The sequence below is a fragment of the Sus scrofa genome, chromosome 16 (genome assembly GCF_054392235.1).
Source record: "Sus scrofa isolate SSC_HxYL_T2T_F1_AM1 chromosome 16, Sscrofa_HxYL_maternal_Yorkshire_Landrace_v2.0, whole genome shotgun sequence".
In the NCBI taxonomy this organism is placed as follows: domain Eukaryota; kingdom Metazoa; phylum Chordata; class Mammalia; order Artiodactyla; family Suidae; genus Sus; species Sus scrofa.
This window is the reverse complement of record NC_139398.1, coordinates 20393117-20417659: the sequence shown is the minus strand read 5'-3', so window position 1 is coordinate 20417659 and position 24543 is coordinate 20393117. Positions and strand designations below refer to the sequence as shown.

Genomic DNA, 24543 nt, shown 5'->3' with positions numbered 1-24543 from the left:
CTATAATCATTTTTCTGTTGTCTGATTGAACATCTGCAGTTTTTTGATCATTAAAAATCAGTTTCCCAATTTCAGTTCTCATCTGTGCTTATCCAGATACCCCTTCAGGTATTTCTTATGTAATGCTGTTGTGAATATGTACTTTGTTTTCATGGGTAGTATTCCTCTGGGTCCCACTTAGAGAATTTTCTTCTATAGAGCAGGTGCATCTTACCTGATAATAGGGCTTAACTCTACCTTTTCTTTCTTATGTTATTAAAAACAATCCATTTCTAGGTTTCGAATATAATGCCTATTTGCCATCTCTCTTCTCTGTGCCAGTATTGCATCTCAAATCTGTGTGTATGTGTGTAGCCTCTTATCAGATTTTTCCACAGTCTTTCCCTTCTAAATCAAATTCTACATTGCTTTATCTCTCCAAAATTCAATTTTGCCTCTGTTATTCTCTCTCTCTCTCTCTCTCTCTCTCTCTCTCTATATATATATATATATATATATCCCTTTCAAGATCAACATAATTGCTCAGAATTTTTTTTCTTTTTTAAATAAAAACCTTTAAACACTTTGACATATCATTCAAGAACCTGAGCCCTACCAACATCTTTAGGGTTTTCCTTAGCTGATCTTGTTTTGTAGGCTCTAGAGTTTAAGCATGAATTCCATTTTATTTGTCCTTGAATTTGTACTTACTTTTATATTGCCTGATCCTTAATAATTGTCCAAGTTAGTGGTACTTAATAAGTGTTCAATATGTGGCTGCTAAAATATAAAATAACCACACAATCTCTTTTATTTACTCTCTGATCATGTGTATCAATGTGGTCTATGTAAATTATCCAGGATACGTGATGAATATCAGAAGAAAATTGTAATAGAAATATTATAAAACAATTCACCATTGTTGTTCACCTTTATTTAAGAGGAGGCATATAATTAATATTTAAACTTAAACAAAAGTTTTTTGGCTGCATCTGTGGTGTGGCAAAGTTCCTTGGCCAGGGATTGAATCTGCGCCACAGCAGTGACAATGACAAATCCTTAACCTGCTGAGCCACAGGGAACTCCTACTAAACTTAAACAAGATTGACATTTAATGTATGACTATTAAATATCAAGTGAAAATGTGTCCACACTTTAGAACATTTAAACTTTTCATTAACTATATATGTGTGCATTCAATAATGTCATTTGTCTAAAGGGTACGATTCCACATTCTGAAGTTTCTAAATCATCTTACTTAATAGCTTTGTAACCCTGGGCAAATTAATTAACAACATAATTTTGTTTGTTAATTTAAAAAATATGAAGGTGATAATAATATTTACCTCATCAAGTTACTGTAAGAAAATACATGGTAATCTTTTAACAGGGTATATAATACATGCATACATGCAACTGCATCGTTTTTCTACTGCTGCTGTAACAAATTATCATAAGCTTGGTGGCTTAACGCAAATTTATTATCTCACAGTTCTGGAGGTCACAAGTGTTAAAATCAACTTACCAACATGGCTGCATTCCTTTTGGAGGCTCTAGGATAAAATGTGTTTCTTTTCAAGCTTCTAGAAGCTGCCTACATCCCTTGGCTTGCAGTCCATTCTTTTTTTTTCTTTTTTTTTTTTAATATAATGATTTTTATTTTTTTCCATTATGGCTGGTTTACAGTGTTCTGTAAATTTTCTACTGTACAGCATAGTGACTCAATTATACACACATGCTTAAAACTTTAAGCCAAGCAGCATAGTGTCTTCAGAAATTTCTCTCTGTGTATCTCTATTTCTCTTTCTCACTGACTTCTGCTTCTGTCATCATATCTTTTCCCTGAGTCTTCTGCCTCTTTTTTTCTTTTATAAGAATACTTGTTAAATGGGGCACATAAGAAAAATCTAGGACTATCTCCCCCTAATTTTTTCACATGAGCAAAGTCTATTTTTTTCATGTAAAACAACATTAATAGAACATGGGTATTTGGAGGGCATAGTAGGGGCAAAATAAATGTAGTTTCTAAAATGAGTGAAAAAGTTCTATCACTCCAGAGGTGCCTCCAGATAATAATTAATCCATTGTAGGACCATAGCTTTATAAGAGCTCAGAAGCAACATTTTAAAGAAAGATTATCTAAATAGATCCCACTAAGAGAATACTGATTTGCAAAGTATCTGGACATTTCTTTATCTAGTAAGCTATAAAAAATTAGAAAACTTTACTTTCAAAGGTAGACTTTATTTTCAGGCTTTAAGTTTTAAGACCTACAAGGCAATTTGAAATAGTTCATTCTTCTTATAGAATTTCTAAGCATAATTTTTCTTACCAAGTGTAATATAATTGAGTAAAATGTCTAGGTACAATGAAATGGATCTTGTCCAAAGCCTTACTAACATTGCACCTGAAATCAGAAGTCATTTTACCTCACTCATTTGTCAAAATAACCATCAGCAAGTTAAGGAAACTTTGAGCTAGGCTCACAGCATTCTTGTGTTTCATTTTAAATTGTAAGTTCAACATCTGGGATACTGTATCACTGCTTATGCTTTTATGTAGTAACCATTGCAGTGTATGTTTGATGCTTAATAAGTTCTTATAATTGTTAATAGTAAAATATAAGGTGAAATATAATGGATATATAATAATTGCATACTTTGAAGACATTTGAAAACTCTAAAACCATGTCAATCAAGGCAATGAAAATGTTGCTGTCAATCCCTTGTCAACCCCTCATCCTGACAACCACTGATTTGATTTAACTAACTGTAGCTTCATTTTAACTAGTCTCTATTTCCATACAAATAAAACAAATATATGTCCTTTTTGGTGCCGGGCTTATTTTACTCATCTGTTTTGAGAAACATTTTTATGACTCTCTAATGGATTAATTATTTCCCAAGCACTCAATAGCTTAAAACAAAAAATATTTATCATCTTACAATTTCTATAGGAATTCAGGCATGGCTTAAAATTGTCCCCTGGGGCAGCATTCATCATAAGGAAAATTTTTGCAGACAATCCACATCCTAGTTCACTTCCATGTCTGTTAGCAGGCCTCAGGTTCATGCTGTCTGTTGGCTGGAGACATCAGTTTCTAGCCATATAAGCTTCTGTATAGGGATTCTCATGCATGACGGCTTTGTTCCCCTCAAGGCTCCAGAAGAAGAGAGCAGTAAAGGGTTAGACATGACCAGAATGAATAAGCATGACAGAAGCCAATATCTTTTTATAAATATGTTTCAAAATGACACCCCATCACTTTTATCTAATTAGAAGGAGTTACTATGCCCCACTCATGATTAAGGATGGGAATCATATAAGTATATAAGCAGTGAGAGATGGTAATGGGGTAATAGGTAATTCCAGCAGCTTTGGAATTACCACAGTCTGCCCTCTGACACTCCAATGATTCATGTTTTCCTGCAAAAGAAACTCACTTCCACCCAAGGTCCCCATAAGTATCATCCCATTACAGGATTAGTTTCAGGTCCAGAACTTTATCCTCTAATTCAAGTCCAGCTATAGATAAGGATCTTTGGTATAGTCCTTAAGCACACATTTCCCCAAATAGTTCTTCTTGATCTGTCATTCTGTGAAAATCTAAAGATGTTATTTGCCCACCATGCACCCAAGGATGGGATAGGCAGAAGAAACCAATACATATTCAAAAAGGAGAACATTAGAGATACAAAGGGGTCACTGGTCTGTAGCAAATTTGAAATTCGGTCAGGCAAATTCCAAATTCAGTCAGGAAGTTCCTTAATTAGGTCTCAAGGTATAGGAATCATTTTCATGGTACCACCCTCTGGATTCTCTTTTCTGCAGACAATGTCATCCTTCCTCTTTTTGTGTAAAAGTTAGAATATGTTTGCAGCTGAGTCATTTTCTAGATGGCAGCTTGCTATTAGAATTTTGGCTATCCATCAGCTTCTTTTCCTTGAATTTTTAAAGAAATACCCCTATTAAATTATACTGTTCCATTATATTGAATTATGAAACTTAGATTGAAAATCAGATTATCACAAATATGTGTGGGGTCTATATTTTGACTCTATTCTATCTCTTTAATCTGAATGTCTATATTTATAACAATACGGTCTTCTTATGAGGCCTAAAATCAAATAGTGGAAATCCATCAATTATGTTTCTCTTTTCCAAATTACTTTGACTATTATAAGCATTGGCAATTTCCTTATAATTTTTGGAAATAGCTTGTAAGTTTCTACAAAAAAAGCCCATGATGGTAGTGATTAAAATTTCCTATACCCCATGGATCAATTAAAAAAAAATTGTGGACCGTTATGATCTATAAATATACTAGAGCTTTCTTTTTGTTTTGCTTAAGAAATATTTAGCAATAATTTGTAGTTTTCAGTAAAGAGATCTTTCCTTATATATCTTTCTTTAAATTTATTCCTATAAGCATTTAAGTTTTTAATACCATCATAAATGGTATAGATGAATGTCTTAATTTTGTTTGTTGCTAACATGTAGAGATACATTCAGTTTTTAAATATTGTCCTTGAATTCTCTGACTTTTCTAAATTGACCAAAACTGTAGTTACTCTGTGTGTGTGTGTGTGTGTGTGTGTGTGTGTTTATGAGTCTAAGTACATGGATTTCTGAAATTTTACAGATAGATGAACATATTATTTGTGAATACAGGCAGGTTTACTTCTTCCTTTCTAATCTGCATAACTTTCCCCTTTTTTTCGTTTTTATTTTATTTTATTGTAACATCTAAGACATTTAATACAACGCTGAATGTAATTAGTAAAAATGCATATACTTACCCTTTTCTCAATCTTGGGAGGAAGCACGTTTGGCTATTTGTCTTTCATGACAAAGTCTTGTACGTAGCTTTACCTCTTTAAAGTACTGATTTTAAGTATCTCTTTTAAGTGCTGATTGTGAGATTGAGAATTTCCTCTGCTTCTAATGTGTTGAGTGAACATGAGTGCACATTGTCTTCTGCTATATGCCTTTTATGCACTTACTAAGATAACCATACAATAATTCTCCATAATCATGTTAAAGTGATTACTTCATTGTTTGGTTTTTGAGTGTAAAACCAACTTTTCATGAATGTGATAGACTTCACTTGCTCACAGAATGCTGTTTATTTCATGTGATGCTGGATTTGATTTGCTACTGAATATATTATGAAAAACATTCCATATATTTTTATAAGGAGTTTTGGACTTTAATAGTTGCCTGGTTTAACATCAGAATGACATTATTTTCACAAAATATATTTTGCAGTGGTCTCTATTTTGTGGAAGGGGCTATGTCATGTTGGTGTTTTATCTTGCCTAAATATTTAAAACATTCACTGGAAATTGTGCCTCAAGCAAATGTTCTCAACTGGTGGTACTCACAGGTGACATTTGGGACTGTCTAAGGACTGGGAGAAACTGCTGCTGGCAGGAAGTGGGTAAAGGCTAAGAATTCTAGGAAACATCCAACCATGTTCAGGAAGGCCTTCCTCAGTAAAGAACTATGTGGTCTACACTCTCAATAGTGTTGAGTTTGTGAAATACTGGCTTAGAGTTTTTTTATGGCAAGGATTTAGATTATAAAAGCAATTACTTTCTAATTAGATAAAATAAATAAATAATAAAATGTAATTAGCTATTTACCTTTTTCTATTTTTTAGTCAGTTTTGATCAATTATGTTTTTAAGGAATTTGTTTTAAATTAATTAACATTTTTGGCAGAAACTTACTTTTTCTTTTTCCTTATTGTCATTTTAATGCTTGTGTTATCTGTCATTATATTCTTTATATAGCCCTGATATTGGTAAATTCTTTATTTAAAAATTTGGTTTTTGTCTTCCTAGGATTATATAAATTTAAGAAATGTTTGTAATAAATATATTTTTACGGTGGAAATATTCTTCGTCTATTTTTTTACCTTTTAAATTTCTAATCTTTACTATATGTATTATATATACATGACTAGTATATATACTAGTTATATAAGTATTACATATATTATACTAGTATATATACTAGTCTATATTCTTAAAGCTTAATTTTTTCTTTTTCTGTCTTTTTAGTGTAGAAATTTAAATCACTGCTACTGGACATTTTCTATAATACAGCTGACCCTTTGACAATATGAGTTTGAATTGCCTGAGTCTGCTTACACACAGGTTTTTTTCAATAAATCCATACTACAGTACTACACAATCTTTGGGTGGTTGAGTCTATGAATGGGGAACCATGGATATGGAGGGCAAACTGTAAAGTTACCTGTGAGTATTCAACTACATGGAGGGTCAGCACCTCTGGTCCTCAGGTCGTTAAAGGGTCAGTTTTGTGTACATTTAAACCACACATTTCTCTCTAAACATAGCTCTAGCTATATCCCATACCTTTTGATATATGGTGTTTTCCTTATATTTCAATTCAATATATTGTTAATTCTTTTTTTCTTCCAGTTTTACTGAGATATAATTGACATACAACAGTGTATAAGTTAATGATTTGACTTATATTCATTCATGAAATGATTATCACAGTAAATTCAGCAAATATCCCTCATCTCATATAGATTCAAAATTAAAGAAAAATTAATAATATATATTTTCTTTGTGGTGAGAACTCTTAGAATTTAATAACTTTTAATAACTTTCATATATAACATATAACACTTAATTATATTTATCATGTTGTACATTATGTCCCTAATAATTATTTACCTTATGACTGGATGTTTGTATCTTTTGACTGCCTTCATCCAATTTCCACTCTTCCAAACCCCATCTCTGGTAATCACAAATCTGATTCCTATTACTATAAGTTTGCTTATTTATTTTCTTTGAAGTGTAATTGGCATTCAACACTGTTATATTATGGTATGTAACAGTGATTCAATATTTTTATACATTTCGAAATGATCTAAGTCTAGTTATATGTCACCATACAAATATATTACCTGTTATTGACTATATTCCCCTCACTGTATATTTTATATCAGTGACATTTATTTTGCAACTGGAAATTTGCACTTCTTAATCACCCTCACCTATTTCCTTTCCTCCCTCCACTACCTCTCCTCTAGCAACTATCTGATTTTTCCCTGTATGTGTAACTCTACTTCTGTTTTGTTACTTTTGTTCATTTGTATTTTTAGATTCTGTGTACAAGTAAAATCATGTAGTATTTATCTTTCTCTGTCTAATTTATTTCACTGAGCATAACACCCTCAAGTCTGTCCATGCTGCTGCAAATGGCAAGATTTCATTCTTTTATAATGGCCAGTATTGCATTGTCTGTGTGTGTACACATCTCCTTTATCCATTCATCTATTGATGGGCACTTAGTGTTTTTCCATATCTTGGCTATTGTAAATAATGCCATAATGAACATAGGAGTGCATTTATCTTTTATAATTAGTGTTTCCATTTTCTTCAGGTAAATGCTTAGAAGTGGAATGGCTGGATTATGTGGTAGTTCTATTTTTTGAGGAAACCTCCATACTCTTTTCCTAGTGGCTGCACCAATTTACCTTCCGATCAGCGTACATGAGGGTTCCCATTTCTTTTCATCCTTGTGAACACTTGTTATTTGTTGTCTTTTTTATGATAGCCATTCAGACAGGTGTGAGTTGATATCCCATTGTGATCTTTGATTTATATTTCCCTGATGATTAGTGATGTTGTGCATCTATCTTTTTGTGTACCTGTTGGCTATCTGCATCTGTTTATCTTCTTTGGAAAAAAGTGTCTTCAGAGCCTCCTCTCATTTTTAAATAAAAGTGCTTTTTGTTTGTTTGTTTTTGTTTTTTGATGTTGAGTAGAATGAGTTATTTGTGTATTTTGGATAATAATCCCTTATTGGATTTATAGTTTGCAAATATCTTCTTCCATTCCATAGGTGGCCTTTTCATTTTGTTGATGGTTTCCTTCATTGTGAAAGAGATTTTTGTATTTATATTTCATTTCATTTCATTTTTCGCTTTTTAGGGCCACACCTGCAGCATATGGAATTTCCCAGGCTCGCGGTCGCATTGGAGCTGCAGCTGCCAACCTGTGCCACAGCCACAGCAATGTGGATCTGAGCTGTGTCAGTGACCTACACTGCAGCTCACAGCAATGCTGGATCCTTAACCCACTGACCTAGGCAAGGGATCAAACCTGCATCCTCAAGGATACTAGTCAGGTTTGTAACCTTCTGAGCCACAATGGGAACTTCCCCCGTAAGAGCTTTTTACTTTGAATTGGCCCATTTTTTTTTTTTTTTTTTTTGTTAAATCTTCTTTTGACTTCTTCATAGCCTATGGCTTATTTAGAGTGTGCTGTTTAAGTCCAAGGATTTGTTCTTTTCTATATGTCTTTCATTTCTTTTCTGTTTTCATCAGATAGTGTACTCTGTACAATTAAATCCTTTTGAAATTTATTGTTGCTTGTATAATCAAGCATATGGTCTCTCTTGGTGAACATTCCTTATGAGCTTGACAAGAATATGTTTTATGCAGTTGTTGAGCAGTGTTTTATAAAATCAGTTTTGTTAAATTGATAGATAGCATAATCAAGGTTTTCTTTCTCCTTTATAATTTTGTGCATTCGATCAATTATTGAGAGGGAGCTGTTAAATATATCACCTTTAATTGTATGATCTTATTCCTCCTGTTAATCACATCAGTTTGCTTCATAAATTTTGTGTTCTGTAATTAGGCTGATGTATATTTGGGGTTTTTATTTGCTCGATAAATCATGAAATTTTCTCCTTTATCTCCTGTAATATACTTTGTGTTGAAGTATAATTTGCCTGATAATCATAAGCTTTGGTTTTTTATACTTATAATTAGCCTGTATACCACCATTCATCCTTTACTTTAGCCTTCATGTGTGTTTTCATTTAAAGTACTTTAGTGTAGACAGAATGTAGTTGGGTCTTATTTTTTAATTCATTGTAACAATTGCTGCCTCTTAACTGGTATATTTAGTACATTTATGTAGTTTAGTAGTTTTTTATTGAGATGTAATTCACAAAATATATTAAAGTGTAGAGTTCACTGGCTTTTAACATATATGTGAAGGGCAACAACCATTCCAACTCTCTAGAATATTTGCATCACCCCAAGGCAGAAACCTCCTACTCCTTAGAGTTCATTCTCCTTTTCTCTTTCAGCCCCCAGCCCCTGGCAACCACATTTGTTTATAGGTTGTGTGAACTTTGTTTTCATTTCTCTTGGGAACATTCCTAAAATTAGAATTATGGTATCATATGATAACTGTAATTGTAACATTTGAAGAGTTGTTAAATGTTTTCCAAAATAACTATACCATTTTAGAATCCCATCACCAACAAATGAGCATTCCAGTTTCTCCATATCCTTTCAAATATTTGTATTTTTATCTCCTTAAAATTTAAGCCATCTTAGGAGGTGTGAGATTTCAGCTCATTGCAGTCTTAATTTGCATTCCCTAATTACTAATAATGTCTATTACCATTTCATGTACTTATTGGTTATTCATGTAGCTTCTTTTGAGAAATATGTATTCAGGTTTTTTTGGACTTTTTTCGACTGGACTATTTGTCTTTTTAATCATTGAATTTTAAGTGATCCTTTAATAGATATATTGTTTTTAAATATTTCTCCCACTCTTTTAGTTGTCTTCTCTTTCTTGAGAGTTTGCTTTGGAGTACCAGAGTTTTTAATATTGATTACTTTCAATAGGAGTTCCCACCATGCTGCAGCTGAAGCAAATCTGACTAGGAACCATGAGGTTGAGGGTTCAGTCCCTGGCCTCACTCAGTGGATTAAGGATCTGGCATTGCCGTGAGCTGTGGTGTAGGTCGCAGATGTGGCTCAGATCTGGTGTTGCTGTGGCTCTGGCGTAGGCTAGCAGCTGTAGTTCCAAATTTACCCCCTAGCTTGGGAATCTCCATATGCTGTGCGTGTGGCCCTAAAAAGCAAAAATAAGTAAATAAATAAATAAATAATAAGATAACTTTCAATCAATTTTGTTTTTTGTGTGGTTGCTTGTGCTTTTGGTGTTGTAGCTAGAAAACACTGCTTATCCCAATGTTACAAACATTTACACTTCAGTTTTATGTTAAGATGTTTCCAATTTTATCTCTTACATTTCAGTGTTTTTTAAATCTACTTTGAGTTAGTGGTTATGTGTGATGTGAGACTGGGATGCAGTTTTGTTTTATTATATATGTCCAAGTGTCCTTCCAATTTTGCTAAAAAGAGTATTCTTTCCTCCATTAAATTGTATTGGCATACTTATTGAACATCAGTTGACCTTAAAGGTATGGGTTTATTCCTCAACTTTCATTTCTATTCCACTGATCTGTATGTTTATCCTTATCCAGTCCTACACATATTCTTGAGTACTATAGCTTCATAGTAAGTTTTGAAGTATAGAATATCCAGTTTTCCAACTTTGTTCTTTTCAGTATTGTTTTGGATATTTAGGTCACCCTGTTTGTCCAAAGCACAGATGTCTTATTTAGTTTTTCATTCAGAGTTCCTCTCTGGATGCACTGTTGGTCAGTGCATTAACCACTGAACTGTTGACCGCAGTGGTTAACGACTTAATCCTGGTAGAACTGGGTTGTGACAATAGTCATTGCTTTACAACAGTATTATTATATTTATCTGCCCATTCCATTTTTTCCTACTTCTGTCATAACTTTTAGTCAAATAACCCTATGAAACCCATCTTACGATGCTATTAATTTTGCTTTAAGTTGTCAGTAGTATGACTTTGATTTTTTTAATTCTGTTTAAATTGATTTTTTAAAAGTAGTTTAGGTCTCTTCATTCCTTCCTGTCAAGCCAAATTTCCTCTTGGAATTATCTTGACTCTGTTTTGTAGCTTGGTAGTTTCTTTGTTTATTTCTGATTTGATATGCTGTAATGTACCATGAAATTATGAAAAAGTCAAAAATCGTATTTCATTCTTTATTATTACTCATTGAAAATCAGATTGCGTTGGGTACTGGAGACATGAAAATAATGAAGTGTGGCTCCTGCCCTCAATGAAAGCCAAGTAAAGTGGGAGAGATGGGACATTTCATTGAAAATATAGCAATATATGAGAAATGATGAATGACAGGTAGGCAAAGGGTCATCATAAAGGAATGGCAGCTTGTTTGAAAGAAAAGTTCAAAGTAAACATCACAAAAGATTGGAAACTACTTACTTCTGGGCATATTAATAGAAAATATTGAGTTTGAAGAGGATCAGGTATGCATAGTCTGGCTCTTTTGGCACCAGATTATCCAGTTTAGTTTGGCTGAAATTTAGTGTTTGGTGAAGTGTGAAAAGATCAAGTTCGACACACAGACAGGAGCTGGATGGAAAGGTATTTCACCTGAAGGCTATGGGAAGCTCTCAAATGGCTTATTCAGGAAATGAACAAAATGTATAAATAACACTCTAAGGTATAGTATACATAGAATGTGTATCGTACCAAAACAGAAAGATAATGGGATAATGGCCATATTCCAATTTAGAAAGTATGAGAGCATAAATTAACTCAGTGATAATGGTAATGGAGAGATGGGGGTAGGAGGGTTAGGGGATATTAAGGAGATAGATTTGAGAGAATTTAGAAAGTTTTAGTGAGGATAAATTAAGAAAAAAATCAGGAGTTCCCGTCGTGGTGCAGTGGTTAACGAATCCGACTAGGAACCATGAGGTTGCGGGTTCGGTCCCTGGCCTTGCTCAGTGGGTTAAGGATCCGGTGTTGCCGTGAGCTGTGGTGTAGGTTGCAGACGCGGCTCGGATCCCGTGTTGCTGTGCCTCTGGTGTAGGCCGGGGGCTATAGCTCCGATTAGACCCCTAGCCTGGGAACCTCCATATGCCGCGGGAGTGGCCCAAAGAAATAGCAAAAAGACAAAAAAAGAAAAGAAAGAAAGAAATCAGCATTCATGCCTACAATTTCCTCTTGTGTGACACAGAGGGGAGTAAGGGGCTGTGGTTGGTCAACCTGATGAAAGATGCAGAATGAGTTCAGGCTTATAGCTGAGTAGCTGAGATTTTATGATTCAAAAATTTCTGAATAACATTTCTATTCTTAGCAGGCCTAACAGAGGAAAACGTGTGCACAATTGTGGGCTGCAGCATTTTTACTCCAATGTGCAGAGTTACGTGGGCTCAATCCTGTGTGGAGTAACTTCATATTCCAGCATGGAAAAACTTAGCAAGGCAGCTCATACTGTCTTCCTCATTGATCCTCAGTCCACAGTTTATTCCATAAAAAGCTTTGCTATTCCTATTTCCTACATTTCCAGAGTGAGATCTCAGTATTTGAGGGGTTTATTCTCTCTCATCTTGAGTTAGCCTCATCATGTTCATAAATTGGCCCTCTTCTTTAAAGATGTTATTCAATAACATATTTTTTAATAAATTTATTGGAGTGTAGGTGATGTACCACTTTGTTTTAGTTTCAAGTGTACAGCAGTGTGAATCAGCTCATACATATACATATATATATATACATTATTCTTCAGATTTTTTTCCCATATAGGCTATCACAGGGTATGGAATAGGTTTCCCTGATATACATAGTAGATCTTTGTTTTGCATATAGCAGTGCATATATTGCCAATCCCAACCTCCCAATCCATCGCTCTCCACGTTTTCTCTTTGGTGACCGTAAGTTTGGTTTCAAAATCTTTGAATCTGCTACTGTTTTGCGAGTAAGTTATTTTGTATCATTTTTATGGGATTCCATGTATTAGCAATCCATATGGTATTTGTCTTTCTCTGTCTGACTTACTTAATATGATAATCTCTATTTTCTCTATTTTCCTCAGTGTTGCTGCAAATGGCATTATTTTGTTCTTTTCTATGGCTAACATTCCATTGTATATATGTACCATATCTTCTTTATCCATTCCTCTGTTGATGGATATTTAGATTACTTCCATGTCTTGGCTATTGTAAGTAGTGCTGCAATGAACACTGGAGTCATGTATCCTTTTGAATTATAGTTTTTCCTGGGTATATGCCCAGGAGTGAGATTGGTAGTTATGGGTCATATGGTAATTATATATTTGTTTTTTTAAGGAACCTCCACACTGCTGTCCATAGTGGTTGTATCAACTTACATTCTCATGAAAAATGTAGGAGGGTTCCCTTTTCTCCCAACCCTTTCCTGCATTTATTATTCATAGACTTTTTGATGTTGCCCACTCTAACCGATATAAGGTGATCCCTCATTATAGTTTTGATATGCATTTCTCTAATAATTTGTGACATTGAACATCTTTTCATGTGCTTTTTGGCTATCTGTCTGTCTTCTTTGATGAAAGGTCTCTTTAGATCTTCTGACCATTTTTTGATTGCATTGTTTGTTTTTTTGACATGAAGTTGTATGAGATATTTGTATATTTTGCAGATTAATTCCCTGTCAGTCATATCATTTGCAAAGATTTTCTCCATCCTGTATTTTTTTATGGTTTCCTTTGCTTTGCAAAAGCTTTTAAGTTTAATAAGGTCCCAATTGTTCATTTATTTATTTATTTTTATTTTCATTACTCTGGGAGGTGGATCCAGGAAGATATTGCTGCAATTTATCAATAACATGTTTAATAACCAGGATATGTTTGTTGACCTTAGAACAATTTCTGTTCAAGGATAGGGTTAAATCCAGAGAAAGTGTGATTATGGAAAACATTTGAGAATGAAAAAAAAATCTTGAATAACTTTCATCCTTTTATAGGAATGAAGAAATAGGACTGTAAATTGACTCAGGGTCCTTTCCTTTGGGAAAATTCCAAGCAAAAGAAAGTTTAGCTTTACCACATGTGTTCGTCAGAACATTGACTACTCTGTGGGTCTGGTGATATTTCTTGTTCACTGCACTAAAACCTTTGGGGCATATGAGCTCCCTTCCACTTACTTATCTGATGTCCTCTCTACTAGCCTCCTCTTTGCTCAGGCTGTACTGGTCACACTGGCCTTGTCACTGTTTCTGGAACCTTCTAATAAACTTACTAACTTGATGCTTTGCTCTTGTTTTTTACCTCTGCCTGGAATGCTCTTCTCTAAAGGATGCATTTGGCTATCTCCCTAACCTTTTTCAAGAATTTGCTAAAATGTCATCTTTTATTATGCCCTGATCCCTTTATTAGTTTCTAATTGCTGCTATAACAAATTACCACAAAATTTGTGGCTTAAAATAACACATTTTTTTTTTTTTCCTAACAGTTCTCTAGGTCAGAAGTCCAATTTGGTTGCACTGGGCTAAGATCAGGGTATAGGCAGTGAGAGCTTCCTTCCCTCTGTAGGGTGTAGGGAACTATCCATTTTCTTGGCTTTTTCCATTTCTAGGAATCACTCTTGAGACTTGTACAAAGTCTCTTTTATTTCAGAACCAGCAATGAGGCGCTGAATCCTTCTCACACGTCCATTTCTCTATCACTCAGCTGTGATACTCTACCTTTTTGTGGACCCACGTGATCAGATTTGTCCTATCTAAAGAAACCAAGGTATTTTCCTCCTCTCGAAAGACCTCAGCTTCAATCATACCTGTGAAATTCTTTTCTTCATGTAAAGCACCATATCCCAAGTCTCCTTGGTTAAAGATATAGACATCTCTGGGTGATAAATATTCTACCTACCATATTCTTTATCACAACTTCTTGTACCACCCCAACCACTTCTGATATTACTTTTTCTCTACTTTTTTCTCTCTTTCCATTTTAAGTATGGGTTTTGTATGTTATATATAACATGCAGACATGCAGACAAAAGGAGAAAACATTATATATATATATATGTATGTATATAACACATTGTTTTTTGCTTACTGTCTGCTTTTTCCAACCGGAATGAATGTAGACTCTGCCAGAGCAGGGATCTCTTCATGCCTGTTTGGTGATGTATTTAATTACTGAGTACTCTGATTGGTACATGATGGATATGCCAAAAAAAAAATTGTTAGATGAATAGACTCCTAAAAGTGATAAATGGATCAAACAATAATCTTACATTTTATTGTCAGATGAATTTTCCAAAGGACTAAAGCCATTCCCATTTCTATTATCTTTCTTCTCCCTCCCTTTTATATGAAATTAGTGCTTTCTTACTTGATAAAAAGAGGCTAACATGAAGAATAATGGCCATGTTTAGAGAGGGATAAAATCATACTTGAGTGTGGTGGGCAGTAGTTTGGACCAGTATTTTTTATGGCATTTTAATAATGTTTAGTATATTCTGAGACTTTTTTCTTTAAAACCAGAGCCACCCCTTTCTTGATTGGGAGATAAGAGAAGACATTAACTCTGATAGAAAATAGGTAATCCTGTTCCTGATACATCTCATTCAATTCTAATCACTTGGTCACTTTTTTGAGACTTCCCAGCAATTAGTAGTGAAATTTTCAATCACCGAGTGCCCCACTCAGTGCCCAAATATTTGCCACACCCAGATGGGGCTCTCTAAGGTAGAGCTGATGGTTATGGAATTATGACAACTGCAAACTTTAAAGCTATTTTGTAGTTTTCCATCTTGTGTGTTAATATGCCTACTCTGGGATTCAGGGGGATAAAATAGTTACACATGTGTTGCTTCCTGCTCCTTTTCCATTCCTCATTTTCACTTACTGGTTTCATCTTCTAAGAATAATAAAGCAGTTGAAAACTAGAAACTGAAATTCAACATTCACATTTATAAAGCCTTGGATGTTTCTGGTTAAACAAATGCAAACCTTATTTTGTTACCCTCATCTAATTTCTTAACCTTTTAATTGATTAACATTAGCATTGTGGTGGAACAAAATGCTTTATTGATACTGTTTTTAATATAACTCTTTATATATTAATTGATACATAATTAAAACTGATGGTTATGTATTCCTTTTTCTGCAGGAAGGGACTGATCTGTTAATTGCCAATAGGCTATTATTATTTGATAGTTTTTTTTCTTTACATAAATTACTTATTAATAGCTCAATTGAATTTTGTTTTATCTGCTTATAGTTTAAAACATAACATATCCTGGAGTGAAGGATGCATGATAAATTTCAATGACATACCTTTCCTATGATCCTTACACATCTCTCATCACATCAGTTATATTTTATGTTTTGGAGAAAATTATAATAGTGAAATTACTATATAATATTTCTAACTCTATTTCTGGTTTCTAGCAGAATGTTGTAAACACAAGTTTCCTCATAAAAAATTCATAAATTATGTAGTCCAAAATGTTACACTTTTAAGTCATTGACCTATCTTTATAACAACTTGAAGTCCTAACTAAAAGCAACTTTCAAAATTAATTGCTCTGACACCATCTTCTTAACCTTTTAATGTTATTCTTCCCCAAAGGATAGAATATTATCTCAGTGAGGAATTCTGTATCAGAACGAAAGCTATAAATTTTCAGCTCCTGATCCTAATGTGGTCTTGGGTGAATAAATAGTGTTCTGGGGGGAACTCATGTGAATCACATTAGCTTTCCAAGTGCTGTAGGTTACTTCTTAAAACTGAGACAATTTATTATAGTAATGTTAGAGAAGTGTCCATTTTGCTTCACTTGGGTGACTGTGTTTCCTGTTCTTTCTTTCTTCATTCTCCTCCCTCTTTGTGTTCTTTAAAGAACAGTTAATTAACCCTATGTTATTTTGTGATCAAATACACAGGAACTTTTTTTTTTTTTTTTTTTTTTTTTTTTTTTTGTCTTTTTGCCATTTCTTGGGCCGTTCCTGCGGCATATGGAGGTTTCCAGGCTAGGGGTCTACTCGGAGCTGTAGCCACTGGCCTACGCCAGAGCCACAGCAACGCTGGATCTGAGCCACGTCTGCAACCTACACCACAGCCCACGGCAATGCCAGATCCTTAACCCACTGAGCAAGGCCAGGGAATCGAACCTGCAACCTCATGGTTCCTAGTCGGATTTGTTAACCACTGTGCCATGACGGGAACTCCACACAGGAACTTTTCATTCTTGCTTTAGGAAAATATAATATCTCTCCTTTAGCATAAAAATATCACTCACTTAGCAAAATCTCACTATACTAAAAGTATATTTCCACCACTCTGTGCTATGATAAGACCTTGCTACTGTTCTCTTTGTAGTATTTCTGAACTATATATGGTTAAAATTAAATTTATTTTCCAAAGGTTTTTACATGTTTTAATGTAAACAATGATGGAACTCTCTCAAATAATATAGGAGCTAGCTAAACTTACAATGTAGTATTTTACTGTTATTGAATCGGTATCACGTTTCTACCCAGAGCATCCCTACCTACATGCTCTACACTCACCCCCTTTCTTTGATGTCTCATTGCTTCCCACTCAGTGATTGCTTCCCATCACTATTCTGTATCTTAGAGATTTCTCTCTCTGTTTTAAGATCTCTACTACACCCAATATCACTCATTTCATTAAGTGATTCATTCACTCACTCATCATTTTTGCCTTAAAAACCTAATACAAAACCTATGCGATTCCAGAATTTTAACACCCACTTATTAAGTGAAACAAGACAATATAGCCAATGTGTCTTCCAGGCTCCACCTCTGTTGCAGGGGGTAGGTTATAAACAGAACTGAATATTTGAGAATAGGTCCAATAAACCAGAGGTAATCCTAAGAGTGGATCATTTTGTTGCTTCACAAATGGTTCTCATCATAATTGTGTAAACTATTAATCAATTGACTCACTGCTACTGTGATGGGTTTCCATTAAGGTTACATGGAAACCATCATTTTAAGAAACCACAGGACAGATGAGAGAGGAAGAAAATCCATTAATGAAATGATCATCTACATTAACAAAATACTCAAGCTAAATATTATCAATAATTTATGTAATCCAAATACATTTTTATAATATTTTGATGTAACTTTGTCTTGTATAGCAATATTAATACTGTTAAATTACAATTCACCAGTTATATTTTACATTTATTTTCTAATTAGAAAGTAAAATAAAATAAAACTTCATTTATGCTAGGGATATGTTAATTATAAAATGTTTATAAATGTGAAGCTAGATTCCAAGTTTTAAAATCTAAAGCTGTAAAGTTACTGACATTTATCTTTTATCTGAATTATTTATCATAATCTATGTAAAGCATAGAGCATATAATTTTTTAAATAGATGCCTTTAGATTGACAACTTTTCTACTTCTTTTACAAACTTCTGTTCCTGGTCTACATCCATATGCTTATTTTTAACATACAGATAGTTTACTCTTTGTAATGTGAACCTTTAATTAAAAACTAAATGATTTCAAATTAACTGCACTGAAAATATAAAAGAATAAGTGAATATACCCTGAAGAGTCAATTGTCACCATTCTTAACTTTCAAAAACTAGTTGTTAGGAGGCTTAACCATTTTCCCCAAGTGTTTGTAATTAATTATAGTTATAATACGGTGATGTATAATTTATATATGGTAGCACGATAGCTATTAAAACTAGCTCACCTTTTCTTAATTTAATAGTACAACTCTTCCAGGAAAAGCTTTAGAAACATTTGTTCAATGAATTCACTGCCTTACTTTGCTGTACTTTGGTCATAGATTGATGCAAAGTTGGAGAATATGAAACAGACTGCTCTATCGATATTTTGTAGGCATCTGCTTCATAAATGCTAAATCTTTTCTTGTAGGTGCTAAAACGATATGTCAAGAGACATAAAGAAATGAATAAATTCATTTTCATACATGCATACAACTGTTTCCATCCAACTCATTCAGCTGCTTCTTTCAGTAGTTAATTTACTAATGAAGTGTGAAACTTTGAAAGCTGTGTTTTTCATATGTTGCTAATGTATTTTATTCCTTTTTAGAAAAACTCCAAAAAAGCAGTTTGGAAATAATTTAATTTGTTGAATCTAGCTGAGTGATTCCCATCAGAATTTTGTCCCTGAGTATGTCTTATACGTTTTTAAGAAATAAGTAAAAATTTTCCTGATGTACTTTTATGTTTCAGATGCCTTCATTTTATTAATCCTTTCCTTATATTATCTTTTTTCTATATTTTATCTTTTAAAAAAGTCTTCTAAATGTTCAAAGACTTTAAAATAAACCTCAAAAATTCTCACTTTACTATGGAAAAAAAATTCAAAATATTTTCAATGTTTCTAAGTGTCAGAAATGTGCAAAACGTGAGTAGTTAAGGTTGTGTGATTAAAATGGTCACAAAGTTTCATAAATTTTCAAGAAAGAAAATACTCTACTACTAGTTTATTTATTTATTTATTTATTTAGAGCTCCTTCTGTGGCATATGGAAGTTCTCAGGCAAGGAGTCGATTGGAGCTGCAGCTGCCAGCCTAGGCTACAAGCCACAGCAATGTGGGGTCCGAGCCACACCTGTGACCTATACCTGCAGCCTGCAGCAATGCCAGATCCTTAACCCACTGAGTGAGGCCAGGGATAAAACCTGCATCCTCATGGATACTAGTCAGGCTCATTACCCACTGAACCACAAAGGGAACTCCATACTCCCAGTTTTTAAAATTCTAAATGTAAACATTAATCTAGAAAAAATATATATATATATATATTGTCTTTTTTTTTTTTAGGGCCACACCTGCAGCATAGGGAGGTTCCCAGGCTAGGGGTCTAATCGGAGCTATTGCTGCCAGCCTACACCACAGCCACAGCAACACCAGATCTGAGCCACATCTGCGACCTATACTACAGCTCACGGCAACGCTGGATCATTAACCCACTGAGCGAGGCAAGGGATTGAACCCGCAACCTCATGGTTCCTATTTGGATTCGTTTCTGCTGAGCCACGATGGGAAATCCAAATCTAGAAAATATTTATTTTTTCAAATTATAAAATTAATGCTTCTGTGACAAGTGACTCTTTTGTGAACATTTTAATAAGTAATTTGAATCTCAAGTTGTCTTGCAATGTTTTAAACTTTGATGTTGAAATAGAATGACAAGCAATTAATTAAAAACTAAAAATCCCAACAAGTATGAAAGGCAACAGTGATGTACTGGTAATTTCTTTTCCAATTTTATTCTATGTCGATAGTGAAATGTTTATTTAGTAGAATGACAGCAAGGGTTATTACTTTCCTTTTAATAAGTACTGCTTATTATTTTTTTCTTAAATCAATAATTAGCTTGATTAGACATATCATAATAAAAATATCCATATCGAGATGAAGTAGAAACAAACTACAGATTAGTGGATGATTGTAACAACACATAGGATACTGGAGAGAAGGAAAGTCATAATCTAAGTATTAAATTACAATTTAATAGGAAGTTTTCAGAGAACACCATGCTGAGTTTGGAATATAATTCCATGTTAAATTATCCCATTTGTATTTACAGCTGCACTCCAATTCTGACAAAGGTGATGGGTCTGTCAAATACATCCTTACTGGAGAAGGTGCTGGGACTATATTTATCATTGATGATACCACAGGTGACATCCACTCAACAAAAAGCCTGGACAGAGAGCAGAAGACTCACTATGTGCTTCATGCCCAAGCTATTGACAGACGAACAAACAAGCCCCTTGAACCTGAATCTGAGTTCATCATCAAAGTGCAAGACATCAATGACAATGCTCCCAAGTTCACAGATGGACCATACATTGTTACTGTGCCTGAAATGTCTGACATGGGTAAGACAAATTTTATGTTTAATCTGGCAATTAATATAGTTTTGAAAATCCAAAAATGAGATTTTGAAGAAAGGTCTTCAACTCTTTTTTTTTTTTTTTTTTTTTTTTTTGCTTTTTAGGGCCACACTTGTGGCACTTGGAGTTTCCCAGGCTAGGGGTCTAATCAGAGCTACAGCTGCCAACCTACGCCACAGCCACAGCAACGCCAGATCCAAGCCATGTCTGTGACCTAACCAAAGCTCATGGCAACGCCAGATCATTAACCACTGAGTGAGGCCAGGGATCGAAACTGCAACCTCATGGTTCCTAGTTAGATTCATTTCTGCTGCACCATGACGGGAACTCCACGGTTTTCAACTTTTGTGTGTGTGAAGACAAAGTTTTTGATAAAGTTCCAAAAATATTTTAATAATTTCTTATAGCCTAAAGTGTTAAAGAATATTTGATCTAACTATTCTGCTAATTGTTAAAATGAATTTCTGAACTGGTAAGTGTCAGTAACAGTTTGATCTAAAGTAAAAACAATCATAAGTGAGGAAACACTTGCAATTCTTGCTTAATTGGTATGGCGCTGTTTGCATAGATAGAGATGATATAATGTAAATCTCTTGCTATCTCTTTTTAAGATTTCAGGTTATGATCAAACTATAGCAGTATTAATAGTATAAATAGTAGTTATATTAATCAATAAATGTTGCACATACACCTAATTATTTACATATTTATTTAAAAATATACAACAACCCTATGAAGTATTTGGAATACCGCTATAAATATATGCGAAGTGGCAAGTATGTAAGTAACTTTCATAAATTACTTCCAAAATTGCCAGGGAGAAATTGATGGCAGGCTCTCCTGAATGCAGAACCTACATTGCATTTGATAAATCATAATCAAGGTCTCCAGTTCTTTGACGATTTGGGGCTCTCCCACTATTCACAGGTTTCCATGATCTAGCTATTTTATTTTTATCTCATATGGTGAGTTTTTCTAAATATAATTAAAATAAATTTCAGCTGTGAAATATATTGTTTTTTAATTTGGAAAGTTTTTTTTTTTCCCCAGTTTTTATTGAGATACAGTTGCATACAGCACTGCATACGATATACAGCCTGATGGATACAGCCTTATACACAGCCTTCTTCTCCCCGTCCTCCTCCTAACTCATGTATATTGTGAAATGATTACAATATATTTAATTAACATCTTTCGTCTCATATACATAAGAGGTTTTTTTAAGTGGAAGACTACATTTTATTTTCTTCCCAAATTCGGTCCATTTTAGTTCTCCCGAGACAGGCAATTACCTCCTGAAGCTGTTAAGGAGGCAGATTAGAAAGAGACTAAATTCTCCTTAACCAGAATCTCAGGGGAGAAAGCAAGAGCCACACTGGCTCCCCAGGGACCAGAGTAGAACACAGGGTCCAGCCACAGAGTCTGCGGAAAGGCCCAGAAGTCACTCAGGTTCATTGGTCTCCTAGGAAAACTGAGAGGCACAACACTGTTATTCCTGGCAAGTGACAATTTGTGTGAAAACTCTAGAATAGACCTTCTCCTAGTGCCTTGTCAAGGGGCTGACAGTCCATCTGCCAATTCTCTTAAAAGCAAAGGGCTCTATGACTCCATCGCTTGTGAGAAGGTCACTGGTGAGGTACTGCCAGGTGCCACATGTGAACCCCAGGGAGCCCAAAGGAAACAAACAGTAACCATAGGGGGCAAGGCACCAGAAAGAGAAAAACAAGCATAGCAGTCATTACCAAGAAGGTGTATTGAACAGTCAGTAATAAGAGCACTGGTGTTTTAAAGACACTGCAGAGGGATTTCTCTAACTCAAAACCATGTTTTCTACAAATAAGTAAAGAACAAAAAATCAATATATGGAGTAAGACATGAATGGTCACTGATAAGGCCTGAACTATTATCCTGGAATTTAAGAATTTACCAGACTATATGAAGTAAGTAAAACGATAGATCAGAAATACAAATAGATGGAAATTGTGAGAAAAGATGAGACATAGAAGATATATCTGTTCATTAGATGTATTGTATGAGTAATGTATGTTCCCTGAGAGCAAAAAATACCACATAGCACACAAAGGAAAGGAAAAATATTTTTTTTCCCCAGAGGTGAAGAATACACAGAATTTACAAGTTTAGTAGATTTGCTGAGTTTTAGGAAGAGTTACTATAATAAGAAGCAAACTTAGGTGAATCCTGGCAACATTCCTAAAGCCAAAGGATAAAGAGAACATTTTTATAAACCTAGATTTTTAAAAATTACCAACTGAGAAAAAATATTTTCCCATCATATTTATCACTTGAAATACTAGAATGTGGTTAACAATCAAATACCAATGTCAGCCTATAGAGGAAAGACTGAAACCCCAAATCCTTCTTTCAGTCAAAACCTGATTCTTCTGTCAGCATGAAAGACATATATGGAGAAGGATCCAGAAAATATATTATTCTTCTACCTTGTATAGAAACATGTTTAGGAAAGCAATTGACATTGCAAATAGTTGAAATGAACCAAAGCAAAGATAAAAGAGCCAAAAAAGGAATTCCCTGGTGGCCTAGTGGTTAAGGATCCCACATTGTCACTGCTATGGCTCAGGTTGCTGCTGCAGTGTGGGTTTGATCCCTGGCCCTAGGTGGGATCTTCCATGTGCCATAGGTGCCCCCCCCCAAAAGCCAAGGGAAATGACAAGAGGAAAGAAAAGTTTATCACAAATGTGCACTGAAATGTATACCTTTGTGTGAACACAATTAAAGCTAAAGGGGTGCATGTGAGCATGTTAAAGGATGCTGGGAATTTAGGAATCATGAAGCCTAGAGGAATAATTGCAGCAAAGGCTGGAGTTCTTAGGAACAAGCTCAGATGTTTCAGTTTGTATCTAGGTCTTGGAGCGGAAGATAGGAATGGGAATACATGGAGCAGTTGACCCTTGAACAACAGAGGTGTGAACTGTGCAGGTCCACTTATAGGAACCTTCTATGTAAAGGGCCAGTTGTAAGTAATGCATGGATTTTTAACTGCAGGGAGGGTTGGCACCCCAACCCCCTGAGCTGTTCAAGGGTCAACTTATTCTTCAGTTAGGGAGAAATAATTCCTGAAAATAGTAGAGAAAAAGAACAAAGCAGAGTCAGAGTAGGATTTCAATCTGTCTTATTCCATGATTCTAGGCATGATTCTGTTGAAAGAGTATGGAAAGCTTTTGGCAGACCATTAGAGATGACATTGTGTGTGGATGAACTCATTGTGGAAAAACAAGTACATAAAAATCAACAAATATCATCTAATGCAGATTGTAGTATGAAGGTATAGAAGGAGTGAGAAACTCCCTTTACATTGTGTGCTTAAGGATGAGTGATATTTGCACTGCCTCTAATTTTAGAAATAAAAAGCTAGTAACATGGTAGAGGAGAGACCAGCAAACCATGGCAGTGGAGATAAATCCAGCCTGCTGCCACTTTTTGTAAATAAAGTTTTACCAGAACAAATCCACACCCATTTATTTAAATATTGCCAAATACGGTGGTTTGGGCACTGCAGTGGCAAAGCTGAAGCCTTGCAGCCAAGTCTGTATCACTCACAAAGCCTAAAATATTTATTAGCCTTTTGCATACAAAGTTCAGCAACAACATCTATTGTGAGGGATTTTAGGGAATGAGATCTTGAGGCAAGGGGAGAAATTAGGGGATGTGTTATCCTCCTGACAGAAAGTCATATGCTGATCCAAGGCAGTTAGTGTTCTGACAGCCCATACACATATACATAAAATATGGCATTTGTTACAAACAATAGAATTGTGCTTCTTCACTTTAGGTAAACCCTGTTGGTCTATTGTTTAGCCTCCCTTTCCATTTTATTAAGAGAACTCAGTTTTGTTCAGGGTGATACTAAGTAGAATTAATTATTCACTTACTATCATTCTATTTCTTCTAAGAATGGCCGTGTAATGTAATTCTAGATGGTTGGCTGTT

General features: G+C 34.5%; 1 protein-coding gene across 20 annotated transcripts in view; it reads left to right on the top strand.

Annotated features, from left to right (window-relative positions):
* Window positions 1–24543, top strand: part of CDH18 (cadherin 18) — a 1020178-nt gene that overhangs the window by 753354 nt on the left and 242281 nt on the right. For all 20 annotated transcript variants that reach the window (XM_021076971.2, XM_021076969.2, XM_021076964.2 and 17 more), the window contains one exon: window positions 20265–20559. In XM_021076971.2, the coding sequence (XP_020932630.1) occupies window positions 20265–20559 (295 nt within the window). The remainder of the gene's footprint in view (window positions 1–20264; window positions 20560–24543) is intronic.